Consider the following 22,167-nt stretch of genomic DNA (forward strand, 5'->3'; position numbering starts at 1 on the left):
GTCGGGGGAGGCGTGATAACGCAGAGCGGGGCTCTGTTCTCATGTCTTGGCAGCCTTCGCAGGGAGGGAGGGGGATACATCGAGACCTTGTACGCATTCACAAAGGTATCTCCCTCGTGTGTTTCCGAATATAGGTAAAGACATCGTAAACATTTGAATACTTTCTATAATACTTATTTAAAATCACTTCAAAACATGCATTTAACCTTTGCTGGATGCGTCTCGATTATACCCAGTCCGAGCACCATATTTGTACATTATATTCTAGCAGCTACAGTGTTTTAGTTACATGCATATACATTCGCAGTAAATGAGGTAGTAGTTAGATCAGTGGAGTACATAGAAAACGACCCGCTACTGTACGTGACGGTGGTGGCACATAAGGGGCTTAGACATACACACATCATAAGTGCATTCTCGCGCATCCTTTACATGAGTTCATAGTATAGTTGCATTCGCTTTCTCGTGTATACTAGCAGCATTAGCTTTAGTTATGGCGCAAAACCATGGGAGGTAGGCTGCCCAGTGATATACGCAACAAACAGATCCCTGGAGCGTTCCTTTATTATTAGTATCCACCCGCAAGGGTGTGAACTCGCCATTGCTTATATCATGGGAGCATGCTCTCTCATTTTAATACATTCTACAGGCGTTTGTAATATAGGAGATTTTGTGGAAGAAAACATACTTCGCAAGAGGTCTTGACATTAATATATACATATATATAAAGACTGTCTGCCATCAGATGACCATTTTGCCGTTCTTCTCATTGCTCAGGCCTGCTGGCCGGGTCATGCTGATAGTGATAGTACACTGCGGGAGGTGAACTGTTACAATGTTAGCGTATTGCGCTAGCTCATGTCCGTCTTGTTCGTGGGAACGTGCTCGCAGCGGATCTGCCAGGGTGCTGCGGCAACAGGGATGTTCTCCAAGGGTGGGGGCCGCGCTACAGTGCGCTGGGCTCACACCATCTTTACCGGGCAAAGAATGGTTTCTGGGCCTAGCTAAATTTGTGTTGTAATCAATACATGTGGGCACTCGATACGTGTGGGCAATGTCTCCAGTGGGTGAGCCCTCCACCACCTGGGCCCGGGTGGCATGAGGGAACGCCCAATGGGCCATAGCCCTCACCTGGGGAAGAAACGCAGGCGAGGGGGGTCTCCTGGACCAGTCCTCCCCTACAATTACAAGCATTTACACATTATTCACATAATACAAACATCTTTGTATATGTTTAATATTTAAAAATGATATGATTCATAAAAGGTACATACTTTAAAAAACACATTTATGTTAAAATAACACACAATAACAACCCCATTTTTATTTGGACACAATATATTATTTGTATTATACACCCTCAGAATAAAATCTCTCTCTACAAATGGGTAAAAAGAAACATATACACTGAGAAATTGCAAAAAAATAATGACAACAATCAAAATGCAAAGAAAAGGTAAGCTAAACATCACAATAAAGAAAAATCAATACTAATAATTTACAAAACACAATAAAGCAAGTTGAAATGATATCATATCAAAAATTAGTAGCAATTGTATCCTAAGTGCACAATAACAAACATCATAACATAACAGGCGTATTTGTAAAGCACACGTTCACCTCCGAAGGGGCATCTTGGCATCAATAACAGATGTTTATTGTTACCCAATTTAATGGTACTCATTTTATCGACCTAAGAAAGATGAAGGGCTGAGTGGACCTGCCGGGATCCGAACCTGTGACCATGAGGTCAAACACAGGTCCCGGTAGTGGATGCATTAGTCCACTAAGCCACAGACCCGGCTTTTATGTAGCCAATGCCTTTCTAAATATATTTGATACATACAAATCTCTACCTTTGAAATTAATCAATGTTCTCTACATGTTTCTGATACACATACCATAGTCAGTTAATATATTATTTGCAGATAAAAAGACCAGTCGTGTAAACAAAATGAGCCTTGCATTTATTTATACTATTGCAAATACTGTGAAACCATAACCCATTCCTAACATATTAAAACATCATATTACAATATTACAACATCTAAACTTATATGAAATTATTATCAGTCAATTAGTACATCCTTTCCGATCTATTGTACAATTACAAAATAAGACTAGCAAAATACCACCAAATAAATTGATGAAAGCTTTAAAAGGCAAAGTTTGATATTTACCCTTAAGTATAACTGACAATTTATAAGCTTTAGGAGTTAATCGTGCTATTGAAAAAACACTGCTTGTATTATTAAATGGTGTCCCAATACAAAGTAAAAAAGAAACTGGTAACAACTTGCATAAAGTCCAACAATATTTATGTTGGTTAAATGAACAATAAACATTACCAAGAAGCGACTGTTGAAGAACATATTAATTTAAACTGTGAAGACATTCATGAAATAGAAGGACAGTTTGAAAAATAGACATAGAAAGTAGAGAACATGTTTCTGAAGATTATACAATCCTTCTTTTACATTTGGAAGAGGTTTTAGGTGAAGGTATCAAATTATTCCAAATGAAAAAAGCTAAAGTCACTTTATGAATTATATGGGAAAAACACTTAGAAGGAAGATGATGTACCTAAATGTTTTTCAGATACAAGACACGTGCCAATATATGCTTTTGAGTATAGGAAAATTCACATGTATTAAACTGATGACCCTCAATGTAGTCTTTATCAGTAATATTTATTTATAATTGTATTTCTTTATGAAACTGCATTATCAACATTATAACATATATGCAAGGATCAATAGAATATTGGTTTAGGGGTTCATCAGAATTACATTGTAACAGTTTAACTCTGAATGACATTTTTTCACTAATTCCAGTTTAATTGGCAACACTTTTTCATTATTATTTCCTTGCAACGTCCAACTTTATATTTTCTCCTAATCACCACCACTAGGAGAAGTAACACATTACTTTCGGAGAAAAGAAAATCAAGCTCAAGGAGCTCCCCACTATTCATATGGTTTGATGGATTAAAAGTACTCTTCAATTTGGAGAGTATACTTCTGAAACATTAGAAAGAAAAATATGTTACCTGCCATATTCCAAAAAAGCTTAACAACCTCTGACTCACATACCAAATTAAAAGGGTTTCAATCAACAAATGCACAATTTATTTTGAATGAACATATAAAAGGAATACATGGTTTTCAACAATTTCGATTCTGGCTTGCCTAGAAAGCAATGTACTGAAACAGATATTAATAAGCATTCAACATCATGTAAAATGATAAACACCCAAATAATTTCATGAATTAAAACAGTATTTTAAAAGGTACAAAGATTATTGATTACTCATTTTAAGTATATGCAATGCAAATAGTTAATGCATTACATCATAAATTACTAAAGCAGAAACATGCCAACTGTAAGATATTTGGGAACAAATGACAAGTGAAATCTCACTATCTGCTTGATTAAATAGTTTGGACAAATGGGCCATATGAGGCTCCTGATGGATTCACAGTAACACACTTTTGTGGTGAAAGTGTAGACATTAAATGGTTTACTCTTTAACCTGACAATAGACGTAAAGTATTAGAATCTTACCATGTTAGCGGTAATTGATTCTAACAGTGACTAAGTTGTAAAAAAGGAATATGCTATCTAATAGACATGGATGTACCAAAACTCACTTCCAAAGAATATGATTGAATGTGTTTAATATATGCACTGCATATTCCAACCATTGAAAGACATTGGAAGAGGTAATGTAACATACAATCTGAAGTATAAAAACATACAATCAAAAGTATCAAAATAAAAGCAAAGTGAAGATACTACTTCTTGATATTCAAAATGTTTCATAGATTTATATGTACAGAACTGTATACTTACAGAATAAGAAACATGGCTTGTATACAATGTCACTGAAAGATTAAACAACCATTTTAAGTAGGACATTGTACTGATTATCTTGTGCATTTCACTTAGATACATAGCACATCTTTTAAAACAAAAACATTTAATTATCAATTACACCCATTCTAAAGTGTATTTATGGTACACTGTATAGCACATGTAAGATAACATTTGTTATGGTTTGAATGCAATGATGAACACATCACCACAAAGAAAAGGCTACTATTGAATTTAAAGGATGCATACATGATATTATCAAAAAAGCAACAGCAACATAAAAGTAATTGTAAAACACATTACATTAGTAGACCACATGTTCTTGTTGAAATGGCATGTGCTTACGTTATAAGTTACTTTTAAAGATAACGTTTACAGCACAGTAAGACATACATATTATAAAGTTGATTTATCAACTACATCAATAATAAAAAAATAAAAAATGTAAAAAAATATACATATTACTAAAACACCTTTATAAACTGAAATCCTATTTATTTTTGAAACAAAGTAAACAATTGCTATTTGTTAACATACTTCCACAGCCACTTCTACAGCCACAGCCATAATGAAATTAAATTAAGAATGTAAAATGTATTTGACACATTAAACATAAATAACTAACTATAAATCAGAGATTTATTATTTATATTGTTTCAAAATGTTAAAATACTTAAAACACTCATTACGACCCAGGCGGTAATCTGCCGTCATTACCGCCATGGCGTAATGAGCGTTTACGCCGTGGGCCGATGGCGTAAAGAGCGCCACATTACGACCCATTGCGCACGAGCATTACGCCATGGCGGTAATGCAATTAACGCCATGGCGGAAAAGGCCCCTACCGGCATCGTAAGGTGTGCAAGATGCACTTCTGCCACCGTAAGTAGCGGCCACCGTAAGTAGTGGCCACCGTAATTAGTGGTGGCTGCAATTAGCGGTGGCCGCAATTAGCGGTCACCGTAAAAAGCAGAACCGGAAATAGCGTCATTGCGGCGGAACGGGAAACAGCACGTCGGCCATCTTTAAAAACACAATCCATTGCCATCCTACCGAACAACACCAGATCCAACCCTGACACCTGTCCCAACCAATCACCCACCCATCCAACTACCCAAAAATGCCTAAAGTTGTTAAGAAGGCATGTGACCGCCAGCGCCAGGAAAGATTTAGCCGGGAGGAACTCTGCATGCTTGCGGAGACCCTGCAAGACAACGCAGCTGTCTTTTTCTCCCCGGAAATGACCAGGACAGCGATAGCGAAAAAGAAGGCCATCTGGGCCTTGGTGGCCGAGCGCGTCAGCGTGGTGGGGACCGTACCCCGCACCCCACAGCAGTGCAGGAAGCGCTGGGATGACCTTCGCATACGGGTCAGAGCCGTCATCTCTGCGAACCGCAACCTTGCCCTGGGTACCGGTGGAGGTTCGGAATCCCCACTAAAACTCCAACCGTGGGAGGAGATTTGTGCAACCACGATTGGCATGGAAGGCATTGAAGGCATCGGAGGGATGGAAAAGGGAGCTCCGACATCAGGCGATGAAGGTAGGTGGCTCAAACAAGACATGCCACAGTCACTGCAGTCCATTCATGTGTAGCACAAGGTTGCCCTAGAGTGTAAATGCAACACATTAGCTCAACACTGCCCATAGCCACATGCGAGCACCACCCAGTATACACTGCTGGCACCCACATACCTGCATCCACATTCCACACAAAAAGGAGACAACCTGCATGGCCCTGCCTGAAATCTGCCTCATCTACTGACCAGAATCATGTCAATCATTGTCATTCCAAAGCCCGCAGACCCATCAATAACGCCCTCCCTCCTTTGCTCCACCACAGGCACAGATTCACACCCCGAGGACCAGGACACCCCTGCGACGAAGAGAGCCAAGAAGGCCAATAATACTATCCCCGCACCCTCAACCTCATCTGCAGTGAGGCAGACCCCACAACAAGCAGAATCCACTGCAAGCAAACCGGACGGCCCACCGGCAAGCACCCCTGTAGGCAGCAGGCCAGCAGCAGCAGCTCCACCTGTATCAACATTGCCTGCCACAGAAGGCACCGGGTCTGCGGCCAGCAGCAACATGGGTGAAACAGCTGCAATTGCTGCTTGTTCAGACTCTGACATTGAGGAGCACGAAGTCAGAAGCCCCACTGACCTTCTACATTCCCCCTGTTTGTCAAACGCCAGCCCCCATGAGGATCACACACAGGGGCACTCAGAGGAAGAGGAGTGGCCTTCTACCCCATGCCCAGTCCTCAGTCCACAGGAGGGGAGCAGCCCCTCCATCACACCACCAGCACTGGGCATGGCCCAGCAGGGGCAGCAGTCCCTCGAGGACATCATAGAACGGCAGAAACAACTGTCCACGATGCTGACTGAGCATGCCGCGGAATGTGTGGGGGCTAGGGCAACCATTGAACAGGCCACGGAGACCCTAAGGGCTGAAGTAGCGCAGAGCACTGCCACCCTGAGGGATGCCATGCAGGCCATGTCTAGGGACATCTGTGGTGAACTTGCCGGGTTGCGTCGTGCGCTCACTGAGCTCACCCACACCCTACAGGACGTGCATGCACAGGGGCAGGCAGGGACATCCTCCGCTGCCAGTTCTGCACAGAGCAGCCCCGTCCGACGTTCCGGACGTAACCTGCGCTCCACAGCCAGGGGTGCCCCGGGGGCCGGGAGAGGGGGCTTGTAACAGCCTGTGGCCACTGTCACAGGCATCTGTTGACACCTACATGGGGTGTGTTGGGGTGTGCAGGGGGGAGGTGGGAGGGGGTGTGTTGGGGTGTGCAGGGGGGAGGTGGGAGGGGGTGTGTTGGGGTGTGCAGGGGGAGGTGGGAGGGGGTGTGTTGGGGTGTGCAGGGGGGAGGTGGGAGGTGGTGTGTTGGGGTGTGCAGGGGGGAGGTGGGAGGGGGTGTGTTGGGGTGTGCAGGGGGGAGGTGGGATGTGGGAGTGGTTGTGTCACGACGTTTTATGATTGAAATACACTTTTTGCTTTCCCAAAAGGAAATGTGTGGACATTTTCATTGCATATGTGTGCTTTATTGGTGTACAGTCCACAGTGTGCATGTCCCAGAGACACACAGTGCCCCAAGTGCAGTCTCCATGTGATACACACCAGCCGTGTGTGCTAGAAGCAGTGGTCGATGATAGTTTGGCGCATTGCACGCCCCTCCTGTGCATCGCCTCCTCCATGGGGTGCCGCCCCATCTGCACCCTCCTCATCCTCATCGTCAGGTGGTTGCAGTTCTGCATCAGGGGGCAGGGGCACATTCCATCTGACGCACATATTGTGTAGCATGACACATGCCATGACGATCTTTGCCACCTTCTCATGGCGGTACAGGAGTGCCCCACCAGACCTGCTGAGGCATCGGAACCGTGCCTTCAATAGGCCGAATGTCTGCTCTATGACCACACGAGTACGTGTATGTGCACGGTTGAAGTCCTTCTCGTGCTGGTTCTGCGGGTTCCAGACTGGTGTAAGGAGCCACCTCTTCAGGGGATAGCCTGCATCACCTGTATGTAGGCGAGAATGTATGTGTCAGTCATGTCGTCTGATCAAGAACATGATGTGCCACCATGGCTTGCATCCAACTGTTACTTTGGCTCACTTCTACATGCACTAATTGATTCACGCAATGCAACCAGTATATGCTCATGGCTCCCATGGCCTGTTTTGCCTGCCATCACCCAATGTATGCAGAGGGGTTGAGTGCATTGTGAGTGCCCATCCACAGTGTCCGTTCATGCCGTTGGGTTAGTTGGCCTGGCACATGTCCTGTGATGGCAATGCACACATCATGGCAACATTGCTGTGGGCCTCATCATGACCCCAGTGAGCAATGCTGATGTAGACAGGGACATTGTGGGGGCCCTTCTGTCCGTGTAATGGTGTGTTGATGTTTCTGTCCGTCATGTGCCTCCTTCGTGGGCAGTTATGGGGGACAGGCCTATCGGTTGATGGTGTTTGGTGACGTGCATGTAGGTGCTTTTCATTGTTGACAATGTGGTCTGATTTGGTAGAATGCACTTGCAGATGGTTGTGTCATGGTTGGGACACAACCTCATTCACATGGTAGGGCTGCATACATTGGCTATTGGCTTTACTGGTGTTGGGTGGAGTATGGGTTGCTTCAGGGTATCCTCTGTCTCCGTTCTCTCTGCTACTCACAGACAGGCGGAGTATGCATCATTCCCCCCCCCTTTCAGCCAGGTGGAGTATGATCACCCCCCCCTTTCAGCCAGGTGGAGTATGCATCATTCCCCCCCCTTCAGCCAGGTGGAGTATGCATCATCCACCCCCCTTTCAGCCAGGTGGAGTATGCATCATTCCCCCCCCCCTTTCAGCCAGGTGGAGTATGCATCATCCCCCCCCCCTTTCAGCCAGGTGGAGTATGCATCATCCCCCCCCCTTTCAGCCAGGTGGAGTATGCATCGGTACGTCATTCACCTGCCCACTTCCATGACATTGGACTCACCGAGTAGCCAGAATCTTGGGCCTGCATGTCGCTCCATGTAGCATGGTATTGTGGAGTTCCTCAGGACCATAGAATCATGGGTTGATCCGGGGAATCGGGCACAACAATGTGTGATGATCTTGTTGGAGTCACAGACCATTTGCACGTTGATTGAGTGGAACTGTTTCCGGTTGCGGTACGGTACCTCCATGGCACGTGGAACCACCAATTCCACATGGGTGCAGTCGATGGCACCAATGCAACCGGGTATGCCGGCTAGTGCATGGAAACCCACTTTGGTGTTTGCAATCTCCTGGGCAGTCCGTGGTAATGAGATGTGGTCGTCTGTGTGCTTGAGGAGGGCATCGAGCACTTGGATGAGTGTTTGTGAGAATAATGGTTGTGAAATGCCATGCAAGTGCCCCACTGTGTGCTGGTAGGTGCCTGTGGCCAGGAAGTGGAGTACAGACACTACCTTCAGTAGGGGTGGGATGGCGGTTGGAGTTTCTATCATGCTGACGATGTCGTTGTGTGTCATGTCTACGATGGCAGTGATGGTGTCCCGGTCCAAACGGTACAGGGTGTGGATCTGCTCAGCAGTGAGTTTGAATGGATTGGCTCTGATGCGTGGGATTGGGGGCTGCCTGCGTGGTGGCACTGGCTGTGCTGGTGGGGCTTGCTGGGCCTGCCTTGCCCTCCTTCTCCTCCTGTGTCTCCTCTGTGCTGCCTGTTGTTGTTGTTGCTGTTGTAGCACTTGCATTGCTATCAGGTCCTCCAGCCCCAACATTGCTAGTCGTATTGATATCATTGTGGAGTGTGACTGGGTGTGGGAAGGGGTGGGGTGTGCTCTTTTTGTGCTTCCTGAGTCTGTATTGCCTTCACCTGTGCTGTTTCTGTGCACCTGTGGCAGCTGCATTCACTTTACATGGCCCTTTACGGTTGGTTCGCGATGGCGTAATTAGCACCATGGCGGTAAGGTACTTAACGGGCTGGGTGATGGCGTTAGGTGCATGTCCGCTTGGGTCGGCATTCGCGTACCTTTCCGCCATGGCGCTAAGTACGGTGTGGGAGGTCGCGTGCGCGCGCCCTTGGCGCAGTTAGCGGGAGCGTTAACTACGATGCCGCTAATGGCATCGTAGTTAACGGTCACGGGTCATGATCGGACCTGGCGGAAAACAATGGCGGTAACCATTTACCGCCATCGTTTTTCACTTAGCGCCAGGGTCGTAATGAGGTCCTGTAATTTAAACTGAAATAAAAACATTGAAGTAAATGTTATTTTAAATAACGGAACGATACAATGTTAAAAGAAAACAATCAAAAGCAGTGGGAAAATAAAGTAAATGTTAAAACAACATAAATATCAAGTCCACCACCTCTAGACAAAATGATGTTAAGATTATAAAGCAATATTCTGTTTATACTAAATTTAAAATGTGTTTCACATTAATCAAACATTAATCAAACATCACAGCAACTTTAACTCACCCTCAAATGTTATGAGTATATAATTACATAAGTAACATAAGTAACACCGAAATTAAACAAAGAATAATAAAACAGAAACACATGTTTTTAAATTGCATTTTTGGGCACATTGAAAATTTAATAAGTACATGTGAATACAAATATGCATATATAAACACAGTAATAAAACTACATCCACATTTTTTAGACTAACTTAAATACACAAACATAAATGTAATTTAAAGGAAGTCATGGTGGCAACAGTAAAGACAGACACAAGTGGTCACAGTTCAAGGGTGTTTATTAAACTGTATACATGGGTTGGAGAAAAACACCTAACCTAAACCTAAAACTAAGATGGGAGCAAGTTACAACCATCAAATAATAATAAGGCAGTCATAGTGCCATCTTGTCAAAATAAAAGGGCCTATACTAAGAAAAACTATTGCCAATCCTTACGCTAAATACAAACAAGGGTGTGGGATAAAGTTCACAAGAAAGAAAGAAGTGTTCACAAATAATAAGTCAGGATGCGATAGTCAGGGTCTCCCATTGCCACGTTTTGAGCACGGAACAAGGCGGGACTCCAGGGCACAGCCCACGCTCGAGCTTTCCCAGCACAAGCCAACAGTTACACTCCCAGCTATCAGAGCCTTCAGTGGTTAAGTCTCTTTTCTACAAAAAAGTCTCTTGCCTCCGAGGACCTGAAAATAAACAAAAGTTCCTTTCTGCTTGCACATTGGGTGATGTATTTTCACCCCTGGATCCCCCTCTTCTGGGCTCAAACGCTTCTAGAATATTAGCCTCCTTCCATTGGGGTCATTATGGCTTTCTACACAATCTCATCCGTCACATTCAGAAATCTTAATTATTTTTAAGCAGTTCACTGTGGGCATCCCTCTGCCGGGTTCACTCTTGTCAACAAACTATTCATTGGGACTTCTGCCTTTGCCCCCTTTAATCAGCATCCCTCCGTTCAGTTCACAATTGCCAACTTTGCCAATTGAAACAATTTATTGAACAGTTCTTATGATGCAGGATTCACTTCCATTAGTTTCACAATCATCTGCTGGTCAAAGACTTTCGGCTGTACATAGGATTTTACTAGACCCCCGTATGACCGCTTTTACCCCTTTCTCGCATTTCCCAAGTCCTTCTGGTAATGGTAGTTTCAACAATAGGGTAGTCACCCAGAGTTTCCCAAGTGAGCACCCACGTGCTGCCTGGCTCCTCTATAGTGGGTTCCCCCCCTCTTATTAATAGTTCTTTGTACTTTCTTCAATTAGCCATTTGCCACTTTTGTTCAACACATTGCAGTTTCTTATCGGCTCTCCCCTCGACTCACCAGCTGTGATCAACCACCTGGCTTTGCTTGTCTCTGGAGTGAAGGTCGGTGCCACAGTGGCAAGTGTCTCTCCCCGGCTTGGTTATCAGTGGAGGAGGGCCCTGTGTACTGTTGACATCTGCTTCAACACACGCTGGCTATTGTTCGTGGTCTTACGATTCCTTCGGCTGAGGTTTCACAGGGCTTGGTTGGAAAGGGCAAGGTCGCTTCTCTCCTTGTCACCCTTCTCCTTCTTTTGAACTGCTGTGCTGAGTTAGCTCTCTCTTTGTGTGGTCTGCCTTGCTCGTATTGTGCACTTGTGTTCCAGCTTTTATCCCTATGGGGAAGGGAAAGGGCCATCAGGTGTGTATGATTCTGGTCGAATGCCTGACTTTGCCAAACCCTTGTGGTGGGCCATGTCAGGTAAATGACTCTGGTGTTTGTCCGTCATCTTTCGTGGTGTGTGAAAGTGTTGTGTCGGAAAATCGCTTAGATCCAATAATACTAACCTTCTAAAAACATTACGATGTAAAACAAGCAAAGCTCTTACGGGAGCATTTAACCCCTTAAGTGCCAGGCTATTTTGCTAGTCTATGCAACAAGGACACGCATACTACAGTGGCTCCTATAGCTTGGAATGCCCTCCCACATGACATCAGAGATATTAATTCTACTGACATCTTTAAAAAAAAAAAATGAAAACCCTCCTATTTTGCTAGTGTGCAAGCCTTATTGTGGTTTCTCTTCTGATCCATTTTGAGTGTGAACACAATCATCCACCCTTGTATATGTCTGTTCTGTTGGTGTTATATTGGCACCCTTAAGCCTTCGGGTGCCTGGTGCGTGGTAGAAATGAAAAGTAAAGTAAAAGGTGGAGTTAAAGTGTTTACATTATCTATAGGGTAGGATGGGGAAAAGGTGTTATAAGAAGGGGAATACCGTGTCTCACACATTGGTGTCCCACTTCCTCTCCTCCGAGCACCCTCCATCCAGGTGATCCTCCCGCACTGGTCCACCCCTAGGAACTGGATACAATAGTGATGGCTGTGTCCTGGCTACGTGGATGACAGATCCCCCGGACTAGTTAGGGAGACTGGTTCAGGTTTCTCACATAATACTTAAAATACATTCTGTACTTCTAAACACCACAAACATAACATAACAAGCATAACTTTACAAACTAAGAATAATTTTTAAAAATCATAAACACTAATAAAAAAGAAATCCACTATATAATCCCATAAAGAGATTAGCATAGGCAAGTGCCGAAAATGTACCTATGGCCATTCCACATACTGATGATAATAAACCCCATCAAACCCCATCAAATTCAAAGATGCCATGTTCTAAATAGAATAATAGCATAGCATATGGTAAGGGTGCAGAAGGAGGAGACTGACACACAGGTGGCATTGTGATTGTTATAGACTTTTAATGTCCCTTACACTTAACACTTAACTAAAGATAAAGTAGGCCTTCTTGGTCCGGAAAAATTAGAATGCCTCTGTTCTCCTGGTATCTTGGTTTCAGTGTTTCACAATTCCAGGGCAGAATGCTGTGCTTCCCCAGGTCTCTCTTCCACTTATTTTGTCACAGTTCTCAAGACCAGGGGTAATTACTCCCTTCCCCTTACTTTCTATTATAATTGGTTTTGGCAGACCTGGTTAACTCTCCTGGGAGGTAATGCCACAAAGAAGATGACTTTAGATGGATCTTCTTTTGGGGGGGTAAGGGCCCCAGGCCCTAGTTTCTCTATCACTTACTTCAGACAGGTTTGGTTCACTCTCCTGCCAGGTACTGCCACATAGAAGAGGGTTTCACTGTCTCTCAATTTGGGGGTGAGGTTCCCAGACACTTGGGAATGTTGTTTTCCCACGGCTTCACTCCTTGCCCCTTCTCAGTGTGTTTGGAGTCCTCCACGACTCCCTCGCACCCTCACCCACTATCCCAGCAACCCTGGTATTTTGGGTTATTGATGGCTCTCTACAGTAGGTCTGGCTTTCTCGGGGCTATGGTTTAAGTCTTCTGCCAGTTTCTCTCATACTGTAGTGGGATGCGGCGACTCCACAGCAGGTAGTTTCTCTTGGCATGTGCATCAGCACTTGCGCGTTCCTTACAGGATTCTCGCACACCTGGGCCTTTGGCTTGCCAACTCCTGTTCTATGGCAGGCTGAGGTGACTCCACAGCATGTATTTTCTCTCGGTGTGCACGTTAGCACTTGCATGCATCATCCAGGCTCCTTGTACGCCTTGACCTAGGACTTGCCAGTCTTCCGTGTGGTCCTTGATCTCCAGACCAAACAGAGATGTCACGGCTCCCTCACTTGTGTCCCGACCAGTGATCTCTGCTCTGTACTCTGCCAAACTGCTTCCTCGCTCGCGGTTACTCCTAGGAGGGCTCGACACATGAGTAAGTCCTTCCCTCCTCTTTATTCTGAATGGGCACTGGAAACTACAATGTCCATTCAAGTTCTCATTATCATTCTTCATTGTTCTGCTCCTCCTCCTCATCTCAGTACTTGTCAAAGGGGGTATCCATAGGTATTCCCTACTCTTCCTCGTCTCAGTGGTTCTTATGTCACTGGCCCTGCACAAGTACATGCGGGGGTACTAAATAAAGTCTAAGGTCTATGGGGTAGAGAGGTGGGTAGGGTGTTGCGTGAGGGGTGTCATATTGCGTTCTCCCGACATGTCCTCCTGATCTCCAGACGGGGAGTCCCTCCCCATGAGATTCTACCAACCTCAGGTGGACTTTCGGGTAGCGACCTCTCTTGGGAGAAGTAACAACATCTCGGGATTCATCATAATATCTCAAATGAATTTGGAATGTACTCTAAAGCCGATAGATCTCATAGACAGAAAAAGCTTAACTGATCCTAAACCTTGATGGTGATTGATGCAAGTGTATAAGGCCACACCATCAAGAGTAACTAGCAAATAAATAAACAACCAAGGTATGTCTTGTAGGAGTTGATGGGTTAAAGGGGCTTTGAATTACAGGGGCTTATTAGTTTAGCATGCACAAATAGTTTTAGTGTGGGTTTTAGTGGGGGATCCAGACAGAAATGCAGACATATGCAAGGCATAGGTTGCCAATGCAACCGGCGCATGCAGGATGGAAATTGTACAGAGTTCAGAAATGCAAAGCACATGATTAAAATTGTTTTATTTCAGGATGATATTTCAATTGACAGAATTGCACTGGACCTCATAACTAACATACATTAACATAATTAATCCAATCCCAGTAACATATCCCATGTCCCTAACATTTAGTGCACATTAGTCTATATGGAAATAACCTGAATCCAAATTTGAAATGCATGAGGCACTGTTTCAATGGAAAAATAAATGTGCAAGCTAGATTCATGCCGGGTGATGAAAATATAAATTTCTGGCTCTGCTGAAAAGAACTATTGTAGAGTCAGGAAGCGAAGGAAGCAAAAGGAAGAGAGAGTAACATTTGTTGTTAAAAAATGCAGTTGTTTTGGTTGGGAAAAACACTGAGCAGATCGATGATGTGGGTTGATCTAGATGGGAGGTATTTTCTTTGAGTGGCAGGAAGGAATATTAAAAGGACTTGAGTCGGTGTATCTGAATCAGACATCCTCTAATGCTGTGCTGAGACGAACTGGCAGGCAGGCATCCTGAGACACTGTGCTGAGAGGGACGGTGAATTGCAGGACCGAGACAAGTGCTGGCAGGCTTCCAGGTGCCATGGCAGTCCTTATCTGTGGGCGAGCAGACTGAGGGGGATTTCCCACGTCCAGTTGAGACAGAACTATCTCCAACATCTAGGTAAATATAGGTCAAAAGTGAGGGGGTTGGAGTGCCTGTCGATCAGTTAGTCAGAGAAATAGGTCATGTCATTGTAGGTGCTGGCAATGTTAAAAGTGCATACAATTTCGAATTTACATGAATGTCTTTGCAGTTTTGTTCTCTTGTTTCACAAAGCCTAATTCTTTCCAAGTTCTTCGCTTCCAAGCTCGGATCGGTAAAACTGGTCACAGCTCATTCTATTTTTGAAACATGCATAGAACCAATAGTGCATAGTGCAGTGCAGAACTTACTAATCTGCGCAATGCAGACTACCCAAGCACATATAAAACACAGTTGAACCGTGTCCTCTTCTATATGTACACTATTCCAAAACTGCACCCAGTGGAGACACTGCAGGACTGCTCAATGCAGCATCTCCACCCATACGCCGACAACTGTAGGATGTTCTAATAATCACCACACCCATGCAACCAACAATGTGTGCACTGCAGCCAAACCACACACACAAAGCAACAATGTGCTACCTTCTTGCAACTAGTGGAAATACCATTTCAACCAGTGGACATACTTTTCTGTGCAAGGGCTCCAGCCATGCATTTAAGGGGCTACGGACTTGCCACACGCAACACACCATAGTACACGCTATGTTTAAATGTTCATGTAATGTGGAATGTACTCCTCTTCTGCAAATCAGCCTGTCACCACTCATCACAAAAAGTGATCGCCACTGGAGCTGTCATGCCACAACGGAGGCTGCCTGCAATCACTGCACAAGGTTGTTGCCTGTTGAGGTAACCGCAAATTGGCGTAGTATGCACGGATACTGCTGGCACACCACCGTCTTCTTCTAATAAGCTATATCACATGATGCACTTCTCACTCCCCCACCCTTTCAATCCCTTCTTCCCACCACCAGATGCCATAAACTAGGTTTTCTAGGCCCTTTTGCCGCTGCATTCTCCTCAGATACAACATGATGGTGTTAGCCAAAAACTTTGACGCACATCACGTCTCCACACACTGCAGTGTAATCAAAATTTTGACTACGCAGTGAACAGGGAAATGGGACACCGGAGCAGAGCCAGATATGACTATTTTTAGTGGCCACTCTGTTACATACAAGAGCCCCAGCCATGCACACAATGCCTTAGGGGCTTGGCACACACACCACAACACTATCCTCTGATAAACCATGGCAGCGTTTCCCAGAAACTTTGACGCACAGCACGCTTCCCTGCAGCCAACCAGCAGCCATGTCCACTGTTCGCCGACATCACAACGTACTGCAAGCCAATGACACTTCTGTCCACGGAGCGAACAGGGAAATGGGTCCGCACAGCAGACCCAGATATCACTAATTCTTTGAGACGTAAATTTCAGTTCTTTGCAACAAAAGTACTGGTTGAATTCCCACCAAACACACAAAGCACGCTTTCTGGCCCAAGCCCCCGCTCGAGCTGCTAATTTGGTGAAAATCCGTCCAGCCGTTTGGCCTGTAGCCGTGGGCAAAATGTTTCCTCATTCTGTCTATGGAGAAAAAAAATGTGATGAAAAAATTCAGAGCGGGCCATATACTTTTTTGGCAAATTTTGGTGAAAATTCCTCCAGGGGGAGCAACGCTATAAGCCGTCGAAAAAGTGGTCTTCCTATGGGTTTAGCAACTTAACCATAACTACAGGGCTGCTACCGCAGGCCGTTTAATGTATATATCTATCTATATCAAGGTGAGTCAGACTCCCATAGGAACCCTTTAAATTCTATTTTTAATAAATTTGATTCGAGTAATGGATTTGACCAAAATTTTTAATGTGACTAGGGACTTGAACCCACCTCACCCCCTCCATACTGCAAAGTTTCCCCTAAGATTCCTTAAAGAATAAAAGAGTTATTAAGAAGACAAAACTTTTTTTTCCCAAAGTTGTGTCCTACTTCCCATTCATTTTTGTCAATGTGTGCCAAAGCGCACAGCTAAAACTGCTGGACAGATTTGGACCAGGTCCAAAACAACTTGGGCATGAAGCTTTGAATCGTGATCCATGCTTGGTTTGTGGTTATTCCGTGCAGTAGTTATTCAAATATTTGATGGAGAAAGGAGTGCCACCTTCTAAAAAATAGATAGCTATGAAATGAAATGACCGCCATCTTGTTTTACCCTCGATGTGAGATATAACCACGGCTATAGCCGAGGATAATGGAAAATTAAACATACGGAAAAAGACATTTGCAGGTCCCCTAACATGCAAATTGCATCATGCTAGGAGGTGGGGGCTGACTAGAGACTGAGTTTACAACACAAAGCTTTCTGTAGTCTTTAATAACTGACTTCTCAAATCAAACTGTATCAGAAACAGTGTGGGTTGTGGGGGAAAGGGAGAGGCTAGGGAAAGAGGCCATTTGGCGAGTGAGAGAAGCTAGCACAGATGATGGAGGCACTTTGTGTTGTGGGGGGGAAGAGAGAGGGCAGGGGAGCAGGCACAGATGAGAAAGGCATTTTGTGAGGAACTGAAAGCATTTTTTCGCAGCCGTTTTCCAATTTTCACAGCTATAAAGGACTATAGATAGCCAAGGGTATGTGTTCCAAAGGCCATGATCAGTGGCACGATAGCCATCCAGGTCTTCCATCCATGCAGTAACCAGGACAGACCCTGCTTAGCTTCAAAGTGAGGAAGAAGACAGCACCCTCAGGTCACGTTGCCTGATAAATGAGCCACAGTTACAAGTCCGCTTAGAGATAACTGCCAGCCCTTTCCTTGCTTTGAAGCTAAGCAGGGTTAATCTCACTTTGAAGCTAAGCAGTGTCAGTTTCAGTTACTAGATGGATGGGTGACCCAATGGGCATCCAAAATATTTATTTTTTTAAACCGTGCTACCGTCAATCCTTGAAAGTTTTGCATCCAGAGACCATTTTTATGCCTTTTGTTGAATTGCATTCTGGTATTTGTAGTCTCTCAGTCAATAGTAATAAAAAAAGATATATTTAAAGCTACAGTGGGTTTTCCATACATGCAGTAACTGGGACAAACCTTGTTTAGCTTCAAAGCAACGAAGAGGTCAGCCAGCTAAAGCCATGTTGCCTAATAAATTAGCCCAACTCACAAGACCACTTAGAGCAACATGGCCTAAGGCGGCTGGATCATTCCTCGCTTTGAAACAAAGCAGGGGCGGTCCCACTTTCTACATGGGTGTTTTCTTAGTTTTAAATATCTCTCACACACAGCGTCCGCATTCTTCTTTTTTTTAAAACCTTACTACTGTCAGTCCTTGACATTTTTGCACTCAGAGACCATTTTTTTCTTTTTGCTGAATTTCATTCTGGTATTTGCAGTCTCACAGTCAAGATGGGGGGAGTAATGCCACAACTGGAACCTTTTTGCCTAACGTTAGTTCTATAAGGATTTATATATTTGAGTCACACTATAGTATGTGCCTTTCAAATTATATTTATAAAGCAGACTATTGTTGAAAGCCAGACATGGGGGTGAGGAGGGCAAATGATGAGAGGGTAAGTAAGCCATGCATATTTTCCACTATGTGGCAATCCTGGACACTGGTGTAATTATTATCCCCTGATTGTGGCTGCTTTTCAGGGCACAAGTAAAGGACGCATGTGTGTGGGCAGCGTAACTGTTTTCAGAGGGCGGATGCAACCCCTTGGATTTTATTGAGGTTTGCAAGCTTGCTCAATTCTTTGGCTACCATGATTTTACTCAGGTTATCATTTTCCCAGTGCAGATGCTTACCCACAAGACCACACACATTTTATTTTCCAGGGAATTTCATGACAGGTTGGGGTTTAAAAGGGGAGCACCTTTTATACTGTGCCAGCATATTTATTGGAAGATTTCCTCTCTCATGTTATTTTTCTGGTGTTCATTACTTTTTTTGAAAGTTCAGTGCTATTTTGACTTGCACCCTTTCATCTAAGGAATAGGTCTACTGAACTAGATTTGTATATTTCACTTCAAAATATATGTTCACTTACTGTGCGTATATTCATGGGTGCCAGCTTTTGATTTTCACTATTGGGGCAAAAGCACCTGAGCATATGTTATTCTTGCAGTTAGTAATTGCTTTCCCTTTTCCTTGCTGCTATATGACAACAGTCACCAAAGAGAGTGGTTATAAAACAAGGGGTTTGAAGCACGTTGATTAACCAAAGTGTTTGATCCTCAGCAAATAATGTAATCTCACTGTTGCCTAACAACATTGTGAGTTCTCAAAAGCCTGCAATATTTTATACATCTGTCAAAACAGGTCAAAATCAGTTTGGAATTGATGAACATCTTTGAGTGATGGTGGTCTCGTAGTGTTCTAAAATGGACAGTGGGCATTTGCTTTCAAATGCCGTGGATTTCAACATTATGCACATGCTCACATGAAATGGCAGTTACTTACATGTACTGCCAACATAATGGACTTCCTCACTCCAACTGCCACTTAACAGTGTTTTACAAATGTTTTGCAGCTGCATTTCCCTTACTTGTCGAACACATTTACAAATGGTGTATCTCTAAATGCACATATGCATGTTTTATGTTTAATAAATTGCTCCTAAAAACATTTTTAAAGGAACATCATTTTTCCTTACGTATAAATGTCATACTTTCCAACCTTTGCTATCACATCCCTTATAGTGCCACCATTCTTCACATGCTCACATTAAGTACCACTTAATAGTACCGTACTATTGTTTATCAACTGCATTTCCTTCACTTTAAAATACAAATGAAAGTAGGCATTACTGAAACACATCAGCTTTCCTTACATCTAAATGTTCAGTACTTTTCACACAATAATACCACATTTCATGTCGTGGCACAATATTAAACTTCATTACAAGTGCCACTTTCCACAGTGGCTACAATATTTTGCAAAAACGTGTTCCTTACTTTAAAAACACAGAAATACGGTACAAGTGCCAATCTTTATATACATTTTTTCTCTTTCAATAAATTCCTACTATAAACATGGAAACCTAAATTCAACAGTTTTCCTTACATTAAAAGAACTGGTCTTTTGCAACCACTACTACAACATACACTACTGCAACCACAAGGCCACAGTTTGCTTGCTTTTTGAAAGCACTGCAACACAATACAAATTCATTGCACCAGGACAGAAATTGCCATTCTGCAAACAGAAACATGTTTCATGCATTTTGCATCAAGGCAAAATTTGGTGTACAGCTTACACCATTCCATATTAGCCATACTGCAAAATTTCCTGTGCTGCAGAAATGCACTAAAAATGCATCCTTTTTACACTATGACAATGTTTACCCTGTTGCTTATAATATGCCAAACTGCACTTGTCATCATCCAATCATTCTAATAACAGCAATCCACACATAGCACAACTTTATTCATTCTTTTTTCCAATAACTCCTCCTACCTCAATAAATAATAACCTTTGCTACAAAACTACTTCACCATTAACACATATACCAACTAAATTTCTTTTATAATTACTGGAAAAAAGAAGATTGACAAAGACAAATGCCAAACGAAGAAAACTCTTCATATCCTACAAAGTAAGTATATCAATGTAGCATGTATATCTCACTAATTGAAATAACATACTTTCACTATATATTAGCCTAAAATATTCTTTACTACTAAAAAACAATGTATTTCAATCTTACTTATTCATTTGCATCATTCACACTCTTTCTAATCCTATGTCAGCATTGCGCTTTATTCAATATACCACCAATTCCTCATTACCTAACACAACCATCTCTCGTGAACTTGTATACCAGAATTTAATTTCTTTATTCTTCCAGACCCCATCCTCCTGAATTCCTCAAACCAACCCAACAACTTTCACACTCATTGCATTCCAAATTACTAACAAACATTACGACGCATACACTCTTCATCATCCCTTTTCAAATAAACCATCACAACCCTCATACTTGTACACTAAATCCCACCATTACAGCAACCACTGTTTTCCTCAACCACTTATTGAATCACACCACCACTCCCTTACTCACTTATACCAATACTGCTCAACACATTGTACTATCAATATTTTACTACCCATTCCCCATCAATGCTCTCCGCTCTGCCTGTTTCTTTGCTGTCCAAAACTGGAGGTACTCTCACTTCCTCCACCTAAATCCTATAAAAAGTAAGCTTCTCTTTGTTTTACCTGTCTCACTTGCCCTTCTGCCTATCCCTCCAGTCTATGATTTCCACCTGTATTTCTCCCCTTCTTCTTGTCTTCTCGAAAACCTATATTTCTCTACTCACATCGCCACAATTGCCTGAACTTGCTGCGATCACTTCTACAACATTTGCTGTGCACAACCATTTATTTTACTGCAACTAAACTACTTATCTCTTTCTTAGTTTTATTGCCAACTTGACAACTGTTCAGCCCTTCTAATGGTCTCCCTACCTCCCATATTTCCAGCCTTCACTCTGTTTTCAATTCCGAAATTCATCTCATGTTTTGTCCTCCCCCGACTTTATTACTGTCGTTCCGCCTCTCTACTCCCCTCCAACAACCGTCTGTTTTTTCATTTCCTCTCTATCGTTCATAAATTGATATTGATATTTTATTTCTATCACGCTCATACAGAAGTGTTTCAGAGCACGACAAGGCAAGGGGGGGGGGGGAACAGGGGAGAACAAAACAGCGATCTTACTAGGCCCAGTGACATTAAGAACGTGCAAGTGCATGGGAGAGGGGGAGGGGTTTGGCTCCATCCTATTTTGCTTCTCTTTTTTCTCTTTATACTCTGTGGAGGATCAGAAGAAGCACACTGTCTATTAGATGACAAGGTTAAATATAGTTTTTAAAATAGGAACTATAAGGCCTAACTTGTCCTATGACTATGGATAGTCCCAACCTATTGTACTAACTGAGGTGCTCATCAGTCTGTCCTTGAAGTCCAAATATTTAAATCTGCTGTCGAAAACTACCCTAGCTGACCCTACCACTCTGCTAACTAACTTAGGTTTGCAGAATAGCTTCATTCTCCTTAGGATAGTTCTAGCATCAGTCTATAGATTAGTATAGGATCCTTAAACATCCTCTCCTTACTTCTTTGATTAGTCTCTGTAATTCTGCAATGGAGCCTGTGAATATTCTTTCTGTAAGTCTTTCCTTTATGGGTTCCTTACATTGTTTATCCTCTTGGTTGCGCTTTTCAATATGTTCTAAGATATCCTTATTTGGGGTGGCTACCTCTGCTGGGTTATTATGATTCAACTCATTTAGATCTCTTAGATCTCTCTGCAGTTCTGT

General features: G+C 43.3%; 1 protein-coding gene across 3 annotated transcripts in view; it reads right to left on the reverse strand.

Annotated features, from left to right (window-relative positions):
* Positions 1–22,167, reverse strand: part of LOC138453177 (cytochrome P450 2K6-like) — an 825,478-nt gene that overhangs the window by 253,845 nt on the left and 549,466 nt on the right. Inside the window, exon 8 of one of the 3 annotated variants that reach the window (XM_069605775.1) lies at positions 14,365–14,927. The exons of the other annotated variants lie outside the window; for them this stretch is intronic. Within the exon in view, the coding sequence (XP_069461876.1) occupies positions 14,733–14,927 (195 nt within the window). The 3' untranslated portion in view covers positions 14,365–14,732. Of the gene's footprint in view, positions 1–14,364; positions 14,928–22,167 lie in introns of those variants that run through there. 3 annotated transcript variants of the gene reach the window in all.

Source organism: Ambystoma mexicanum, chromosome 4p, assembly GCF_040938575.1.
Source record: "Ambystoma mexicanum isolate Mex_15411 chromosome 4p, UKY_AmexF1_1, whole genome shotgun sequence".
NCBI classification, from domain to species: Eukaryota; Metazoa; Chordata; class Amphibia; order Caudata; family Ambystomatidae; genus Ambystoma; species Ambystoma mexicanum.